Source organism: Anabrus simplex, chromosome 1 (assembly GCF_040414725.1).
Source record: "Anabrus simplex isolate iqAnaSimp1 chromosome 1, ASM4041472v1, whole genome shotgun sequence".
Taxonomy (NCBI): domain Eukaryota; kingdom Metazoa; phylum Arthropoda; class Insecta; order Orthoptera; family Tettigoniidae; genus Anabrus; species Anabrus simplex.
The window spans coordinates 1,597,652,339-1,597,673,080 of record NC_090265.1 but is presented as its reverse complement, the minus strand read 5'-3'; the positions used below and the strand labels follow the sequence as shown (position 1 = coordinate 1,597,673,080).

The window sequence follows — 20,742 nt, the reverse complement described above, 5'->3', positions numbered from 1 at the left end:
GAGGCAACGAGTATGAAGTGAGACGAATCTTCATAGTGAGTTTTTACGATCAAATGCCTTTCCTGATGTTAACTTCATCAGAGGAGTTAACGAGATGAAACAAATAATGTTATAAAAGAACTACTAAAACTGAATATATTTACTGCGTATGTAGGCCTAGAAGTCATGTGTTCACCATTTATTGTCTTTTTAAATTTAGAAATACTGCCTCCCAATGAAAATAGCCAGTAAAACTCAGAATACATTCATAAGTTTTTTAGCTGCCTGAGTTTAACTGGGACGGAGACAATATCTATATAATAAACCCAGGAAGGTCAATATAGTACGTGAACCTTTTCTTGATCCCAAGTTCCCATTCAGCACTATTGAGCTCGGGGATCAAGAAAAGGTTCGCATACTATACATATCCCTTCAGGAGACCGTTGTTAAGCTTAATTTGTGAACTCATTATGATAAAAAAACGCATTACCGCCACACCTGTAGATATCCATAAATGCGGCAAGCTTTCCTGTTATTTATTTTTATTCTTTCCATTGTGGAACTTCTGGCACTATCTGGGCACTTGATAGCATACCTAACCTAAACAATGCGGTCTCTCTTATCTCAATTACAGCTGTTCAGGTAAATTCTGATGTGATAAATGTAGAGAACAAACGTGAAATATACTTAAAATAAAGGTCTGGTTTTTCCACAGCTGCAGTTATCCAAAGAATGCTTCCATTCACAGTGTGTTACATTCGGAAGTACAACTCATAACATACGCTCGTTGTCAGCTGGTGGGTTGGCACGCTTTCTACAGCACGGCTTTATTCAGAAGGGGTGGCTTGTGCTACGTATTCACCAACTGGGAATAACAGAGGCCATCTTCAGAAACCATTTGCGAATAGATTCTCACTGTTTTGATTCTCTAGTCGGGAACAAAACTATTTTTAAAAGTATATAAAAAAGACGGGATCTCAAATGCTCTCGATGGTAATGAAGATGACTTCATTTGGAGTGACGACACGCTGGTAGCTGGGAAGTTGGCGGCATAAGACAATGATCATTCAAATTAAAGCAGTGATAAGGTTTTACTGTGTAGTAGGTCTACTGTTCAACTGACAGAGACAAATGACTGGCCATTAAGTTCTCTTGTATTAATATTGCATAATACGATAATACAATTCCCTTATCCCTTTTCTCTTTGGGGTTGAGTATGAAGTGAGACGAATCTTCATAGCGAGTTTTTATGACTGAGTGCCCTTCCTGCCGTTAACCTCATCAGAGGAGTTAATGAGATGAAACGAATGATGTGATAAAAGAGTAACTAAAACTGAATAAGTATTTACTTTATATTTAGGCCTAGAAGTCATGTGTTCACCATTTATTGTCTTTTTAAATTTAGAAATACTGCCTTCCAATGAAAATAGCCAGTAAAACTCAGAATACTTTCATAAGTTTGTTAAAGAAAAGTGTAGAATGTTTACATATACAATTTTTAGCTCTTTATAGCCTAGAAGTTGTGTGTTCACTGCACAAAATTTGAGGTTATCGCATATTGGATTCCCCCTTACTTTATTTTGGCTGTAAAAGCGGGAAAAAAGGGTTGTAATACGCGAGTAAATATGGTAATTTACATTCAGAATTAATGGATTGAAATCAACACATGGAAATATAACTTTACAATTGTGATATTAATTATTCTAATGCCAGAGTATGATTAATTTAGTATTAGTAGTAAAGCTGATGCCAATTTGTAAATAAATTAGGTTGTTAAGAACACTTGAATTAACAAGTTAACGCAGTAGGAATGAGTTTAGTTCTATGAAATACTTTCTGTAATTTTTGATTTGAGGAGCGATATCCTAGGCTCAACTTAAGTGTGTAATGGATAAAGTTACCAGTCTGTAGATCAATTGTAAGCATAGATCAACATTTATTTTGATGATGTAAGACAAGTAGGCTTATTTTGTCGGACTGATAGTTTATCTATATATAATCTCCAGGAGACATGGGTAATATTTTACTTAGTTGACATTTTGATTCTTTAACTTCACACATTAATTTAATATTATTGTATTTTTTTAGATTGTCATGGAGAATGAGTGTAATGTCATTGGAAGAAGTCCAAATCCAGTTTAATTCATTCATCAAGAATCATTAAGACTGAAGGAATTAATTCTTGAAAAATTTGTTATCCTCCCACTTGATGTTTTGGTTAATAAATTGTCAATCTATGATGATAGTGAGTTTTATTTATGTCCAGTTCATCCTGTCACTTTCTTATGTCCCTAATGTTGGGTTGGCCACACAAGCAGTCCACCCCTTGAGATCCTTGTGTTAGCCACCTGAGTTTAACTGGGACGGGGACAATATATATATATATAATAAACCCAGTAAGGTCAATTCATATCCCTGAAGGAGACCATTGTTATGCTTAATTTGTGAACTCATCTTGCCATTCATTATTCTCAACATTTTTTGTTACCGAGCATAGGTAGCATTAATTGAGTTTGCTTATGGGCATGGAATAATTTGTGGAAGTTTTAATATTACACCTTGCCTTTAAACAATGTTATAGACTGCTGTTAGGTCTATGAATGCTGTGGAAGTTTAGTTCCTAGTTTTGTAAATCAATCAATCAATCAATCAATCAATCAATCAATCAATCAATCAATCAATCAATCAATCAATCAATCAATCAATCAATCAATCAATCAATCAATCAATCAATTAATGCATTTAGTACTGTCACCCAGATGGCAGATATCCTTTTATTCCTTGTTATCCCTGTTATTATTTTTGGAAGCCAGCCTCTATAAGGGCTGTCAGAAACAGAATCTAGTCTGTACAGCTGTGGTTGGGATGAAAATCTAATATCTTTTGGCTAATTCTTTCCAGAAATTTATAAATCAGGTTAAGTAAAGCAATGGGTTAAACTCGGTGATTTGTCAGCTACATTGCCAGTTTGGAGGATATTGATAAAAACTCAGCGAACTACTTTTTCACGAATTTAACACAGTGCAAAAAGAAACAGATTTCATCAAACCCAGCAGCTTTTCCTATTTTCATTTCTTTAAGGGCTGCACTGACTTTTTTGTTGCCAAATGGTTTAGAATATTCAGTTTCAGTATTATGGGCTGATCAATTGCCTTTAATTCTCTTTTAATCATTTTTGTGTGTGCCTGAACCTGAAGAACTCTAGAGATACAAGGGATGTCAGGAGCAACTTGGTTGAGGGGTAACAGCTTCATTTACATGAACAGGTAGTTTACTGTCACCAAGTTTTTGCAGCAAGGACCAGGCTTTTCTACTTGATGTATGGAAGTCAAGAGATTCAACTTCTCTCATCTTGCTGCATTGAGGTTGTGTAACAATTCATCTGCTATTTTACATTCATTGCTATCACAGAAATCCTTTGATAGGTTTTTTTCACTTTGCTGTTATATTTGATTTGGCCTAAATTGGTTGTCAGTAAATGTGTTGCTATGTGATTCTTCATAGTAAAGTAGCTGATACGTGTTGGTCATGGAACTTGCATAAAAATATTTATATTTAACTTGTTTTATTAAGAAACAGTTTTAATTGTTTCAGTGTCCATTATTGATGGTACCACCTCTTGAAGCATACATATGGGATAAAAATGTTGCAGAGTTACAACTGTCCTCATCTGTTCAGGCACTCAATGCTTCTCTTGCATTGCAGCTGGTCAATGCATGGCTTCTGAGGAGATTAGGTTTGTATGAGAAATAAATATATCAATAATGTATTTACATGAAAGAAAATATATTGATCTGGAAAGCATACAATGATTAGTTTTTTTGGATAATTTTTAGAACCAACTCACATGCCTAAATTGGATGCAAGTAATGGCTTTGTGTCGATTCCAATGGCTTCCGGCTTTCCAGTTGGATTAAACATGATGCAAGGACTTAAATCATGTTCATGGCCTGGTCGTACACAAGTAATTCAGAAAGAAAGAGTGATATACTTCTTGGATGGAGCCCACACTGCTGAGAGCATGGAAATGTGTGTCTCTTGGTTCCAACATTTGTCTTCAAGCATAAATGGATGGTGAGAATTTTTACTATATGTTATTGCATTGACATGCTGGAAAGGTTATGTTTTAGATAGTCATTTCTTTTAATTATATGATATCCCTGTTTCCATTGATTACATTTGTTGAATAAGAATTATTTTAGACTCCGAAAGTAAAATTGACATATTGTAACAACAATATTGTTGTACAACCTCAGCTACAGAGTTGCAGACGTTCTGAAGTGGTGCGATATAGGTAGCTTGCCTAACAATTTTGCCATTCTTATTATGTTTACTGTTTAGCATTAAAAATTAAACTTTACTGGATGGTTCCTAAGGTTGAGTTAATTTTGTCAGGTGATGCTGATTGGATCACCAGGAATCTTTAACATAATACGGAGTGCCAAACTTTTTGACTACCCTACAAAAATTGATTACTTCATACAGTAAAACCTTATTTATGTGTTTCTCATTTCTATGTTTTTTACCCCTGTGCATTCTGTATGTTGCACACTTTCAATTTTGCATACAAAATTACCCCACTCCCCGTTCCTTATTTATACGTTTCTGGTTTGTGTGCTATAATTCTTATTCCTCCACAGTTGTTTCATCATATTTATACATTTAATACAGGAAGATACTGGTTCAGTTTGTCATCGTACATATTGACAGTGGGAAGGCAGAACCTAAACTAGATAGTTTACAGGTAGGCCAAAAAAAAAAAAAAAAAAACCTCATTACTGATATTGGTACCTATAATACTTTGTGGCGTAGGCAGCAGCGCACCAGCCTCTCACCGCTTGGTTCTGTGGTTCAAATCCCGGTCACTCCATGTGAGATTTGTGCTGGACAAAGTGGAGGCGGGACAAGTTTTTCTCCGGGTACTCTGGTTTTCCCTGTCATCTTTAATTCCAGCAACACTCCAATATCATTTCAATCCATCTGTCAGTCATTAATCATTGCCCCAGAGGAGTGCGACAGGCTTCGGCAGCCGGCACAATTCCTATCCTTGCCGCTCTAGATGGGGGCTTCATTCATCCCATTCCTGATCCGGTCGATTTTCATTCATTCATTCATTGGTACCTATAGCATTTCATTTTGTCATTTCCCTCTGAACACAGAATAGAAACAGTACATTGCAAGTAAATACAGTTTTTGCCATCGTCTTCTAAACATGTAATGTGGCTAGAATACAGTATTTTCATTTCTTTTGTTTCCATGCAACTGCTTAGGATCAATAATTGCAGTCAGATGCAATACACAAGTGCTTCCGTAAAAACAAAAAAGATTAAACTGAAGTTGGGAAGAACAGTGTGCATTACTTGATGTTCCAAAGACATTGACTGGGAGTGTATTTCAGAATGAATTGATTTTATTGACTGTGATGCTGATGTTCTCATGTATTGTGGGCAGAATGATGACAAAATAGTTATGGAAGTTGTGTTAATGCCAGTTGAAAGCAATGATTGAGAGGAATTTGATGTATCAGATGTTAAATATGTGGAATCTCTCACCTTGGCAGAAGTGCTTGGGGCATTGGAAGTAACATAACCTTACATAAGGTCAAATAACGTTAGTGATGACAAAATGTGTACATTAGTTTCTTATGATTGCTTTATCTATGAATGTAGTGTTGCTTTTAAAATCGAAACCATTTCTCTTAATTCCTCCTTCTTTTAGTGCCATATCCTTCATCGAATGTTGGCAATCATTCTGGCTATCTTAGTCTTGTTGGTGGCTGTGTAGAATAACAAAATAGTTGTTTGATTGAACCACTGCCGCAGGTTCTCCAGCCAAGACATGTGGAATTTCCCAGGATCTCCCCTCCCTTCCTTGTATAGTTATTTGGAGGAGGGTGTAAGGTTCAGGGTGCCACATGATATGGCCAGAATAGGAGAGCTTCTTGAACTCAGCAGCCCTGCACAGTTCTTTTTTCTTTACACATTCTGGTCAATACCTCGTCATTGCGTATTCTGTCTACCCAGCTGATACGAAGCATGCGACATTAGATCCACATTTCATCTGCTTCTAATCTTCACATGGTAGCTTTTGCCATTGTCCAGTACTGTACTCTGTACACTACAATGGAGAACACATAGCACCGTGCTATCCTAACCCGAAGCAGTAATAGTTCTCTGCTACAGAGTACTTAACGAAGGCTTGTAAATGCTGCCCTGGCCTTCTCAATGCAGCACTTTAATTCTCGGGAATGGTCCCAGTGCTCGTTGACAATGCTGCCTAGGTACATGATTTTCTCAACCCTCTGTATCGGAGCTCTGTTGATCAACAGATCAGGATCTATGATGGGCCCTTGTTCATAGTTATGTATTTGGCCTTCTTTAAGTTCAAGTTTAGACCAAGGTTTTTGCATGTCTCCACCACTTTCAATAAGATCTGCTACAGGTTCTCCGCGCTGTTAGCCAAAAGGACAGTGTCGTCAATCAGCATATCTGATGTTGTTAATTGTCACTCCGTTCACTTTGATGCCACGAACTGTATCGTGCATAGCATCTCTGAAACACGTCTCCGAGTACAGACTGAACAATAGTGGGGACAGAATACAGCCTTGTCTCACACCTTGTTAGATTATGACCTCATTCATGAATCAGTGTCCCTGCAGTTGCTTAAGTGCGGCCAGTATCCAGTAATCGGGAGATAGTGGGTTCGAGCCCCACTGTCGGCAGCCCTGAAGATAGTTTATCGTGGTTTCCCATTTTCACACCAGGCAAATGCCGGGACTGTACCTTAATTAAGGCCACGGCTGCCTCTTTCCAATTCGTAGGCTTTTTTTATTTATTTTTTTTTTACAGTTTTTGGAAATGCCAAAGTGCCGAATTTATTTCCGCAGGAGTTCTTTTACGTGCCAGTAAATCTACCGACACAAGGCTGACGTATTTGAGCATCTTCAGATACCACCGGACTGAACCAGGATCGAACCTGCCAATTTGGAGTCGGAAGGCAAGCGTCACAACTGTCTGAGCCACTCAGCCTGGCAATATAGGTTCTTAATTATGCGGCTATCATTGTCATCTATACCTGCCCCCCTGCCTCCTTCAGTATGGCATACCTGCCAACCCTTCCGATTTACCCGGAAACTTGCTGTTTTTTACCTCGTCTTCCGATTTTCTGAATTATTTTTAATTCTTCCTATTTTTGACCAATATAACCTCCAGTGCAGTCAATAATCTTCCCCTAGGATAAAGGATAAATTTTTATGTGCTTGCATAATTTACCCAACCTCATTTTCAAGCGTTTTTATTTCATGCTTTATTTCGCAAATGTATCATCCGTCACCTTCATGTATCGTGTTTCTTGCTCACTACAACAGCATGTGTGCTTTTTGGCTGGGGATTCGGGACGGAAATCTTCCTACAAGCAAGAGAGAATAGTGAGCGCTAGCAACTCAATTAATCGGGACGAAAGAATGAGTTTCTTATTGTATGGTTTGCGCACTAATAACATCATTTCTGTGCATAATTTCGTTGGAGTTGTAGGCCACGTGTTTCTTCTAGCGGTTCTTGTGCTTTTCCCCATGTCAAAATTGTATGTTAATCATGTATGAGACATACCGATCTGTTTTGTATGTAATAGTTCCACGTATTTTAGTGCATGTTTGTTTATTCTTACTTCATAATTTTAATGAGTTGAATGTATTTCAGGTAGTTGTGTCGGAGACAGTTTCTGGTATTTTCTCTTCGCGTTATGGCCAAAAAACATAAGCATAGAATCTCAAGGTTAATTTAATAAAACCACCTATTCAATACTTTCCACGTTAAATGTGGTTTGAATCTACATGAATTTATGTAGACTTATCAGGTCAGGTACATGTTTCACCCATTATTTGGGCATCTTCAGCCTGTAGACAACTTTTAGGGTAAGGTTTGGGACCTTTTTAACCATATATACAGTAGTATAATATAAGGACGTTAATAATCTCTTAAGACTAACATGCCAGGATAAATTTAAAAAATGTGAACATAACATAAAATTAATTAATGGTGTTTTAACACAAATAAAAACTTGTCGGTCCTATTCTGTGTAACTTAAAAATAAGTCCAAAACTAAAATGGATCTTCTTCCTCTATCATAAGTCTTGGGTAAACAGGATATTACATACCGGGGTTCATTTGAGCCACCTATATCATATCATGTTCTTGACGTACCGTAAGTAATGTCAGAATGTGTTGTCAACCACAAGTGGAGATTTAGAACTGATTGTTAATTGTAGGCTGATCAAGATAGTTGTGAAAGAAAATATAAATTTAAATTAATGGTGTTTTTTTACACAGTTAACACTTGCCAGTCCTATTCTGTTTAACTTAAGACATTCAAAACTAAAATGGATCTTCTTCCTCTATCTTAAGTCTTGAAAAAAGAGGATATTGATACCGGGGCTTATATGACCCACATATTTCATTTTCATGTTCATGTTCATGATGTAACTAATGTTGAAATGTGTTGTCAAACACTAGTGGAGATTTAAAACCGATTGTTTTATATAGATTAGTCAAGTACATTGTTGTGAATGAAACTGTAAGCGTCTTGACTTTGGGTCTTATGTAACGACCAATAAATTGTAAAGAGAACAATATTAGGCTGTTTCTTAGTTTTAGGCTGCTGCTTAATTGAGAAGGAACATTCTAGACACTTGATACAGTCTTGTATGAATATCATTCCCGCTGATGTCTTGCTTGGTCTTTAGGAGCGATCTTAAGATTATCTGTAATGAAGTAAAAAAATAAATTTTAATTAACAAATTAGAGCACATGTTGTGACAAAATTTATTAAACTAACACCTCATAAATGTAAAATGACTTAGTTGTTCGATTCATACTAGGTGGACCTGTCTGTTCCGGTAGCGCCTGTCTTATTAACACTTCTGCTCCTGGTGTTGTATTGGTGTGGTAATGGAAGGGCAGGGCATGAAGGGAGAGTGGGGGTAGGCTGGTCTATGGGTGTATGTGGTATTGCTGGAGGGGAGTTTCTAGAGGTGATATGAGCAAGCTTAATATTTGGTATGGTGGATGAAGCATTTGAGTGTGGAGATTTAAATAATTGTGGGATTTTGTTTTGATTTGAATTCATTATATTAATTAATCTAGGTGTTAATTCGTACAAAGGATTTTTAATTTTGTTGACATCGTTAAGATTTTTATTATAGGCCTGGTCCAAAAAAGATGTGTAGATTTTCCAGTTCGTTCATTAATTTCCCTTTATCTATGTTTCTAATAATGGTAAGATCTTTCTCTATGGATGTAAAGTGATGGCCCATTTCTCTCATATGTTGGGTCATCGCTGAGTACTTGTTGTGTTTTTGAGTGTTATAATGTTCCAAATATCTTGTGTGAAAGCTCTGTCCAGTTTGACCTATATAGAAAAATCACATTGTGTACATGTTAGTTTATATACACCAGATCTTGAATAATGGTTGCTATTGTAATTGACGTTGTTATGGTTAAAAAATATGTTTTGATTGGTGTTAACTGTCTTGAAGGCTATATTAATATTGTGTTTCTTTAAAGTATTTGCGATGAGAGGGACGGCTGGGTTATTATATGTGAATGTGGCAAAACTAGTTTTTCTAGGTTTGTCCGGGACGAGATTAGTGGACAATTTAATTTTGATTTTATTAATTAAACGGTTAACCATATCAATTTTAAACCCATTGAGTTGAGCAAGATTCCTTATGTATTTCAGTTCAGTTTTTAAATTGTTGGGAGAAAGAGGAATTTTAAAAGCTCTATAAATTAAATTATAGAAAGAGGCTTGTTTTTGGGACTTGGAGTGTAGGGATGAATTCATAATAGTTAAGGAAGAGTGTGTAGGTTTCCTGTTGATTCAAAAAACTCCCCTCCAGCAATAGCACATATGCCCATAGACCAGCCTACCCCCACTCTCCCTCCATGCCCCGCCCCTCCATTACCACACCAATACAACACCAGGAGCAGAAATGTTAATAAGACCTGCGCTGTCAGAACAGACAGGTCCACCTAGTATGAATTGAACAAGTAAGTCATTTTACAATTATGAGGTGTTAGTTTAACCCCTCAGCGCCGACCTCTATACGTGATTTAAAGTTAAAAACTTCATGATCGTTGCGTATTGAATAGAGAAATAAGAAGATGTAAAATATTAGAAGGATCCACCTTTCAATACTTCGTTGTAAGTTGAACTAAAAGGAAGTTACAACTTGTTTATTGGGACCGGTTTCAACACATTACAAGTGTCATCATCAGCCAAATAGTAAAGTAGGGCAAGATATAAAGATCTTAAAACAACTAATACATTGAACACAGGCAAAAAATTAACATTGATTCATATCGTAGCAATTCAGTTAATGTCCAAAACACAATGATCGCAGTCAAGAGAGTAAACAGAACATCATTGTCTTGCGCCGAAAACAAATATAGTTGAAGTTCACAAGCAGGTCAAGTATGCACTTATGTGGAGTTGTTGCTAGACAGGTCTTGTAGGCATTTGTTTCTCAGGCCGAAGAGTAAAAGGTGACGTAATTGAAGTCTTAGGAAAACAGTGTAGGATTTAATTTCGTCAAATTCAAAGTAGATATATAAGTTTGAGAATAATTTAAAACATTAAAAAGGATAAAGAATATTAAAAATAGGAAGAAATAATAAAAGAAAATTGCAATGTGAGGTTCAACTCAAAACAACTTGCCGTAGTAATTGATAGGTGAATGGGAGATGATAAAGAAAAGGTTGGGGAACGTTTATTAGAGGGTGGTGGTGGTGGTGGTGGTGGTGATTATTGCTATTAGAGGAAGTACAAATGGGTAAATATCTTCTATATAACACTAAACCGAGGAAAAAAGAGGAAGAGGTCCGACACTTCGAAAAATGAAGATATCGGTAAAGGGAGACAAGGGCCACGAAGGGCGTGAAAATGAAAGACTCCCTAGCCCTCACAAACCTAATAGCGTCGGGGTCGGAAAAGAACAAGAGTTGACCAAGGGAGGTCGGACAGGATAGATGAAAGTGAGGAGCCTGGCACAAGTAAGTGGAAGCAATGCCAGGACTCAGCTAAGGGCCCCATGGTCGCCAACCCACGCTCCGACGCTATTAGGTTTGCGAGGGCTAGGGAGTCTTTCATTTTCACGCCCTTCGTGGCCCTTGTCTCCCTTAACCGATATCTTCATTTTTCGAAGTGTCGGACCTCTTCCTCTTTTTTCCTCGGTTTAGTGTTATATAGAAGATATTTAAACTGGACTACGGCAGGGAGATGGGCTCTCACCACTATTATTTAACTGTGCTCTAGAAATGGTAATGAGGGAATGGTTTAGAAAATGTCCCCCCAAAATAAAGATTGGCCGAAAAATCAAAACAAATTGCCTGGGTTTTGCTGACGATTTAGCATTACTAGCAGTGGACATAAAAGAAGCAAAAACCCATATATCAGAACTTCAAAACATTGCAAATAAAATTGGCCTCAAAATATCATTTGAAAAAACAGAAATTATGCCCCAAAAACCAACACAGCTAAAAGAAGTCACCATAAATGGTAATAAAATCAAAATAGTAACTCAGTTTAAATATCTTGGAGAAGTAATAACATATAACTTAAATGAAAAAATCTCAATCCAAGTAAGAACAAATAGATTAGCTAAAGCACAAAAATTAACATGGGATATCTACAAAAAGAAATGTCTATCAATAAATACAAAAATAAAACACTACAACACAGTTATAAAACCGGAAGCTACATATGCAGCAGAAACACTCTTTTACCTGAATAAACAATCAAAGACTGACAGACTTCAGAAAATTGAAAGGAGGATTGGAAGAACCTGTATCAACAAAAAATATCAGAAAGATGGACAGTGGCGGTTAATACCTAACAAAGTCGTGTACAAAGAGCTAAAACCCATTACAGATACTATGCGTAAGAGGAGACTGGGATTCTTTGGACATATCATGAGGATGCAGGACTCGAGACTTCTGAAACAACTAGTACAACACAATCTCGTCTCAAAAAATACCACAACAGGGTGTAAATGGATCAGAGAAGTAAGAGAGGATCTGAAGGAAATAGGCCTTACAACAGAAGACACCAAAAATAAGATAAAATTGAATACAAAACTCAAGAATACAAACCTCCGCTTTACCCTTACACAAAACAAACCAACAACACGCACATTTTCAACTGAGGAAAGGGCACGAAGATCGGAGCGTCTGAAGAAGTACTGGGAGGACCGCAAAGCCTGAACAATCCCTTCAAAGAGACCTGAACGACGGACTGACTAAAGTGATCCTATGTGGTCATAAAAGAAGAAGAAGAAGAAGAAGATATTTACCCATTTGTACTTCCTCTAATAGCAATAATCACCACCACCACCACCCTCTAATAAACGTTCCCCAACCTTTTCTTTATCATCTCCCATTCATCTATCAATTACAACGGCAAGTTGTTTCGAGTTGAACCTCACATTGCAATTTTCTTTTATTATTTCTTCCTATTTTTAATATATTTTTATTTGGCTTTATTCTTTTTAATGTTTTAAATTATTCTCAAACTTATATATCTACTTTGAATTTGACGAAATTAAATCCTACACTGTTTTCCTAAGACTTCAATTACGTCACCTTTTACTCTTCGGCCTGAGAAACAAATGCCTACAAGACCTGTCTAGCAACGACTCTACATAAGTGCATACTTGACCTGCTTGTGAACTTCAACTATATTTGTTTTCGGCGCAAGACAATGATGTTCTGTTTACTCTCTTGACTGCGATCATTGTGTTTTGGACATTAACTGAATTGCTACGATATGAATCAATGTTAATTTTTTGCCTGTGTTCAATGTATTAGTTGTTTTAAGATCTTTATATCTTGCCCTACTTTACTATTTGGCTGATGATGACACTTGTAATGTATTGAAACCGGTCCCAGTAAACAAGTTGTAACTTCTTTTTAGTTCATCTTACAACGAAGTATTGAAAGGTGGATCCTTCTAATATTTTACATCTTCTTATTTCTCTATACGTGATATAGACCCTATTTTCTTCCATAGCCGCCGACCTCTGTACGTGGTATAGACCCATACATGGTTTTGCATTTACGGCTATAGCGCGAAGAGTTTTCGAGTTATGGATATGCAAATTGTTGTGTTTCCAAGAAGACATTTTTGGGTTTATCAGTGTTGTAAATAAGAATTGAAAATCATTAAAATGAAGTTGTTTTTGCAAGGTTAAGTATTTGTCAAGTAAGTCTGAGCACTAATCTCTGCTTTTTTAAAAAGTCTGTTTGCCTCATTCCTTCCTACAGAATAGAATAAAGAAGTGATATTCTGAGAAGTTTGTCTTTTCGCGTGATGTTCTTTGCTCTAATTTTATATTAAGAGTGTGGTTTATTTATTATATTTGTCTTTATTTCTCAGCTTGTAATATTTTCGTAACTCTCCACGAGCACACTGTGTAGGCATGAGTTAGTGCTGCTTTCTGTCATACGATACGAGAACCAGTTGTTCATGGTATATATCTCGTTTGAAAGACGATGTCTCGACCTGTTATCTGAAATATGTATCGAGTTGGTTTTTTCGTCATAAATGTTATTCCCCTCATTCAGTTTCATCCTGCTCTTTTCGGTCTCGCTGCAGCTTCATCAGTCAATGGCTAACACCAGCCGTGGTTTGACTGACAGTAATTTGCTTGAAATATTGTATAATTCAGATGAAAGTTTAGTCGGAAGTAGTAGTGACAGTATTACCAGCAGTGATAATGAAATAAATGATGTGGCTGTAGCGGATGCAGTGGTAAATAATGAGAGTGACGAGGAAATTTCGTGTGGGAGGCTATGGATATTTATACAGGTCAAAGGGAAGTTTTCAACAGTGAATTCTGATTCCTGAATTCTCTAATAATATTCAGAAAAGTCTCAGGGACAAACATTGAGCAGTTATCTTATCGGGTTCAGCTGATGGAAGGTTTGTTTACAAAATACACTTGCTCAGGCGGGGAACGAAATATTCAAGGCTGGTGCGCATCAGATAATACAGTTCCAAGGTTGCAGGAAAGACATTTTATTAGGAAATTAGCACCCAAGAGTGAGAAATCCAAACCGCAGAGACGTTTCATCGTATGTTCAAAACACGCCGAAAAGAAGACGTCGGTGTACTGCTGCCAGGAGTGTGACTTGGGTTTTTGTCTCGAAGAATGCTTCGAACTCTATCACATGAAACTAAATTATTAAGGAAATATGAAACAATTATGTAATTTTGTGAGTATCGGGCTACTCTTATACTTGTAGTAACGCTTGAAGTGAATCAATGTATTTCAGTCACGCGTAGTTGAAATCTCATCCGGCCGCAGGGTAGGAAGCTCTTTAAATTGCTGCGACGCTGAGGGGTTAATACATTTTGTCACAATGCGTGCTCTAAATTGTTAATTAAAATTTCTTTTTTACTTCAGTACAGATAATCTTAAGATCCCTCCCAAAGACGAAGCAAGACATCAGCGGGAATGATATTCATACAAGACTGTATCAAGTGTCTAGGATGTTACTTCTCAATTAAGCAGCAGCCTAAAACTAAGAAACAGCCTAATATTGTTATTTTTCAATTTCTTGGTCGTTACATAAGATCAAAAATTAGATGGATGGCTTTTCCGGCGTTTGCTCTATTAACCAGCGTTTCGTCTTAGGTCTGACACTAGACTCTTCAGAGTGGGATGTGTCAGACCCTACCCACTGACGCTGGGGTGTATGCAGGTGAACTTATCAGAAGCTTATTTATGAAGCACAGTCTGATAACTGCATACGGGAGATAAAACTCCACAATGGAATTAATGCCCGCCTAGCAATTCCAAAAGGAAATTCTAAGTTCCCATGGAGGGAATTAGATTCTTTTCCACCAATAGAGCATATAAAAAATCAGATCAAAAATTAGATGGATGGCTTTTCCGGCGTTTGCTCTATTAACCAGCGTTTCGTCTTAGGTCTGACACTAGACTCTTCAGAGTGGGATGTGTCAGACCCTACCCACTGACGCTGGGGTGTATGCAGGTGAACTTATCAGAAGCTTATTTATGAAGCACAGTCTGATAACTGCATACGGGAGATAAAACTCCACAATGGAATTAATGCCCGCCTAGCAATTCCAAAAGGAAATTCTAAGTTCCCATGGAGGGAATTAGATTCTTTTCCACTAATAGAGCATATCAAAAATCAGATCAAAAATTAGATGGCTTCTGATAAGTTCACCTGCATACACCCCAGCGTCAGTGGGTAGGGTCTGACACATCCCACTCTGAAGAGTCTAGTGTCAGACCTAAGACTAAACGCTGGTTAATAGAGCAAACGCCGGAAAAGCCATCCATCAAATTTTTGATCTGATTTTTGATATGCTCTATTGGTGGAAAAGAATCTAATTCCCTCCATGGGAACTTAGAATTTCCTTTTGGAATTGCTAGGCGGGCATTAATTCCATTGTGGAGTTTTATCTCCCGTATGCAGTTATCAGACTGTGCTTCATAAATAAGCTTCTGATAAGTTCACCTGCATACACCCCAGCGTCAGTGGGTAGGGTCTGACACATCCCACTCTGAAGAGTCTAGTGTCAGACCTAAGACGAAACGCTGGTTAATAGAGCAAACGCCGGAAAAGCCATCCATCTGATTTTTGATATGCTCTATTGGTGGAAAAGAATCTAATTCCCTCCATGGGAACTTAGAATTTCCTTTCGTTACATAAGACCCAAAGTCAAGACGCTTACAGTTTCATTCACAACGTATTTGACCAGTCTATATATAACAATCGGTTTTAAATCTCCACTAGTGTTTGACAACACATTTCAACATTAGTTACGTCAAGAACATGAAAATGAAATATGTTGATCAAATAAGCCTCGGTATCAGTATCCTCTTTTCTCAAGACTTAAGATAGAGGAAGAAGATCCATTTTAGTTTTGTACTTATTTTTAAGTTACATAGAATAGGACTGACAAGTTTTTATTTGTGTTAAAATACCATTAATTTATGTTACCCACAGGTATGTTATGTTCATATTTTTTAAATTATTATCCTGGCATGTTAGTCTTAAGAGATTAACGTCCGTATATTATAATATATATGGTTAGAAAGGTCCCAAACCTTTACCTAAAGGTTGTCTACAGGCTGAAGATGCCCAAATAATGGGTGAAACATGTACCTGACCTGATAAGTCTACATAAATTCATGTAGATTCAAACCACTTTTTTTTTTCTTCTGCAAGTTGCTTTACGCCGCACTGACACAGATAGGTCTTCTGGCGATGATGGGATGGGAAAGACCTGGGAGTTGGAAGGAAGCAGCCGTGGCCTTAATTAAGGTACATCCCCAGCATTTGCCTGGTGTGAAGATGAGAAACCACTGAAATCCATCTTCAGGGCTGCCGACAGTGGGGTTCGAACCCACTATCTACCGAATACTAGATACTGGCTGCACTTAAGCGACTACATCAAATCACATTAAACGTGGAAAGTATTGAATAGGTGGTTTTATTAAATTATCCTTGAGATTCTATGCCTAGCATCATCTTCAATACGGAACAGTAATGAGAGTTGTTACTAGTAACATACCAAACGTTATCTCCAAGTGTTCAGAGATACGTAGTCAAGAATAACGGCCGAGAGGATTCGTCGTGCTGACCACACGACACCTCATAATCTGCAGGCCTTCGGGCGGAGCAGCGGTCGCTTGGTAGGCCAAGGCCCTTCAAGGGCTGTAGTGCCATGGGGGGGGTAATATTTTTAACTTAAAGAACAAACTTTTTAAGAATATAATAGATTAAACTGGATATGTATGTAACAGTAATGATTTTTAGTTCCATAGCTAAGATACATACATGAACATTAATTAAGATTAATTAACATTAATTAACAAGTTAACATTAATTAATTAAGATTGTCAAATAATTTGGTAAAATAGCATATGTTTGTAATGTAGCACAAATTATTTCAAAAGTTCAAGTTCCTAATCAACCTGGAGTAGCTATAGTGGCTGATGATGCTCAGAAATAGAGCGAAACATGTAATCCTAACTAAGCTAATTATGTATTGAATAGGTGGATTGTAATAAACCATTGTATTTTTACATCATAAGATGAGAATGGGTACTTTTAAACGAGCTTAAGTGGTGGGGTGTTGTGAGGTGAATGGAGGAGGATAGGAAGGGTAAGAGAAGTAGAGGGAGACCGAGACGACGATGGTTAGACTCAGTTTCTAACGATTTAAAGATAAGAAGTATAGAACTAAATGAGGCCACAGCATTAGTTGCAAATAGAGGATTGTGGCAATGTTTAGTAAATTCACAGAGGCTTGCAGACTGAACGCTGAAAGGCATAACGGTCTATAATGATTATGTATGTATGTATTTTCTGGAATTTCATTATAGTGATTTTAATTCAGGAGAGTCTATATAATGCAAGCAAATGAGAGGAAAGTTCTTTTTTCATGGGCCAGTAAATTTAATCATTCATATATTTTGTGTTGAGCATATGAATAAGTTACAAATGTTCTTCAACCATCAGACAAGCATTTTAGTTAAATTACAAATGTCACCACGATGTTGGGCAATGTTTACTAAAACCTTTTAGTGATATTACAACCTGACTGACTTTTTGCATCATCCATACAAGTGAGAATTGTAACTCCATGTCCCTATTCTGTTCATGGTGATGACCACCCACATCAAATTTCCATATATTCAAATATATAGAAATTAACAGTGCAAAAGGATAACCAGTGCCATAATTCTACCTGGGATGTCTTTCAACTTTTCAAGTTAACATTTAGAAAACGCAATAAACAAAGTGTATTAATGAAGACATGTAAGACAATGTCATGTACTTAGCCCCGTGGCTGAATGGTCAGTGTATTAGCCTTCAGTTCATAGGGCCCCAGGTTTGATTCCCGGCTTTGTAGGGGATTTTAACTGTGAATGATTAATTTCTCTGGCTCATGGACTAGGTGATTGTGTTTCTCGTAATACACTTTTCTTCATCTACATGCAACACGTCACGCTGCCAACTACCACCACAGGAACACACAATAATGAATACATTCCTCCACATAAAGTTGGTGTCATGAAGGACATCCAGCCATAAAACTGGGCCAAATCAAATGCCAGCCCCAATATATTGAGAAAATCCCAGGAAGAAAAGGAAGGGAAATGTTACACAGTTAGTGTACTATATCTGATGGGAGCACAGCCCCATAATTTTCTTCTAAATGAACTGTTTTTAGCTTTCACCAAAATAATTTTTTTACTGTAGTGGTCAAACATATATTCCAAGAGGCCCACCTGCCAGCCTTCCCCTTATTGTTTAGTTTAATGAAACCCAACAAACATTAAATTTATCCTCAAGGTCGATATTACTCTGCATCCTGCCTGTGGTCAACAATGTATTTGAGGCATGGAACTAGCAAAGGAAAAACAACTACGTATGCACAAGTTACCTGTGCAATCCTACGGACCATTGTACAAACATGCAATTTATTGCTCCCTGAAATAACACATGTACCGGGCGAGTTGGCCTACGGTTAGGGACGCGCAGCTGTGAGCTTGCATTCGGGAGATAGCAGGTTCAGACTCCACTGTCGGCAGCCCTGAAGATTGTTTTCCCATTCTTTCCCATTTTCACACCAGGCAAATGCTGGGGCTGAACCTTAGTTAAGGGCAAGGCCACTTCCTTCCCACTCCTTGGCCCTTCCTATCCCATCATCACCATAAGATCTATCTGTGTCGGTGCAACGTAAAACAAATCATAATTTAAAAAAAACCCCACACGTGCGCAAAATAGGACTGAATTAATTGGTTATGCAACATGAACTGTAATGGTAGAAATTTAAATTAACGCCATAAACAATGATTGAAAACATTGGCACAGATATTAACTTTCAAGGTGGAAGGGCCATAGTTTGTACTAAACTTCTAGCGAGTAACTTGTATGTATGTATGTATGTATGTATGTATGTATGTATGTATGTATGTATGTATGTATGTATGTATGTATGTATGTATGTATGTATGTATGTATGTATGTTTGTATATGTTTGTTGTCTTTGTGGCTGAGTTGGTAATGTGCTGGTCACCTGTGGTATCTGAGTATCGATAGAGTAGTGGTTCGAATCCAACCTTATGCTGTTTTTTTTGTTTAAATGACACATTGTGCCCCTTTGTAACAGGGACACATGTTTATCCACACTTACCAGTTCACATAATAGCACTTATTCATTCACTCACAATTAGGGATACCAACCGTATGGCTTTTGCCAGACATGTGCTGCTTTTCATTCATTTTGGTTATGTCTGGCCAGCATTTCTAATTTGTCGAAAATGTCCGGCATTTTTTCGTTACAAGATTGCTCATTTAGATTTTAGGCTGAAGACACCATGTTATTGTATCATACACAAACTCCGTGCGACCAGGGTGCTACTTCTGAGGGTGGAAATAAGTAATACTAACATTCGATACATTGAACTCTGAAGTCCAGGCATGAATCAGCCAATCAGTGAGCTAGTCTCGTTCTAAAGAATCGTTGTGTACATTATTCCATCTTCATGTTGAGAAAAATCGGAAGTGTTGATATTTTCATTATCCATATGCTTGCCAATTATCCTTTTTAGTTATCTGGTTATTGTCATAAATTATTGTTTTGCGATTATGTACCAAGTAGAGTGAAATTAATCACATTATACCCTCTTAAACCAATCGCTTCAATCGCGCTCGCTTAGAAGTTAGATTTAAACAGCAACCAGAATTTTCATGCAAAGTTTTCAGTGAAGCATTCAAAATAATCTATAAAGGAAAATAAAAACTAATCAGAAAATGTATGTAAAACATGAGACACTACAGCAAACTTTGCATGACACATTTTGTTGCCCACTCGACCATCCTGCATCTGTTGATTTCAGAGTCTCGCTCTCGAATGCCCGTGTTCTTACTGGTGAGGTATGGATAGTGTTATTACAGATTATAATTATTGATGGTTACTCATGAGAAGAAATGTTATAAGAATATCTGTTCACATATATAACACACTATATGGAATTAACACATTCTCTGTAGTTAAAGTCTCCGATCCACTCCAGAGGCATTTGGACAGCAAATAATTGAACTTTTATTTATTGACAAGAGGCTATGCCTCACAACATTGTGAACCTTAACGCACGACATAACATGCCCAACTGGACCTTCTATTTTATTGAACAGAAGGATTAATAAATACTATTTGTATTGATGTAAGAGTGGGTTAAGTATGTCATCTTTGCAACCAAAAAGGAGTGAATCTAAAAAAAAAAAAAAATAAAAAAAAAAAAAAAAACACTGTAAATTTTTGGATAAACTAACATAAGTATCCTTGCTCTACTCATGGATGCAGGGAAAGTGAAGTGAAGTGTGCAGTGTGTGACAGTTATGTTAATGTCGGATATAAAGGTGTTGGTGATTTGGAAAGACTAGTTAACAGTGAAAAAACAAAAAGATGGTGAGAACTAGATCAGTATCAGGTTCAGTGTTGTCATTTACTACTCCCAAATATTCTTCAGATGATAGAAAAGTTCAAGCCGCAGGAGCTACATTGTCATTTCATACAGTTTTCCATCATCAGTTGTACAAATCAATGGACTTCACTTCGATTACAAAAATGATGGCATTCTGAAAAACGTTCTTGATTTACAAGCATGTTCAAATGAGAGTTCTGAAAGTAATGCCTCCTATATTTCAAATACCCTCGAAA

General features: G+C 37.1%; 1 protein-coding gene across 4 annotated transcripts in view; it reads left to right on the top strand.

The window, feature by feature from the left end:
- The window catches only part of LOC136858579 (folylpolyglutamate synthase, mitochondrial), a 204,350-nt gene that overhangs the window by 85,168 nt on the left and 98,440 nt on the right, over positions 1-20,742 (top strand). For all 4 annotated transcript variants that reach the window (XM_067138241.2, XM_067138238.2, XM_067138240.2 and 1 more), the window contains exons 6-7: positions 3,574-3,715; positions 3,816-4,053. In XM_067138241.2, the coding sequence (XP_066994342.2) occupies positions 3,574-3,715; positions 3,816-4,053 (380 nt within the window). The remainder of the gene's footprint in view (positions 1-3,573; positions 3,716-3,815; positions 4,054-20,742) is intronic.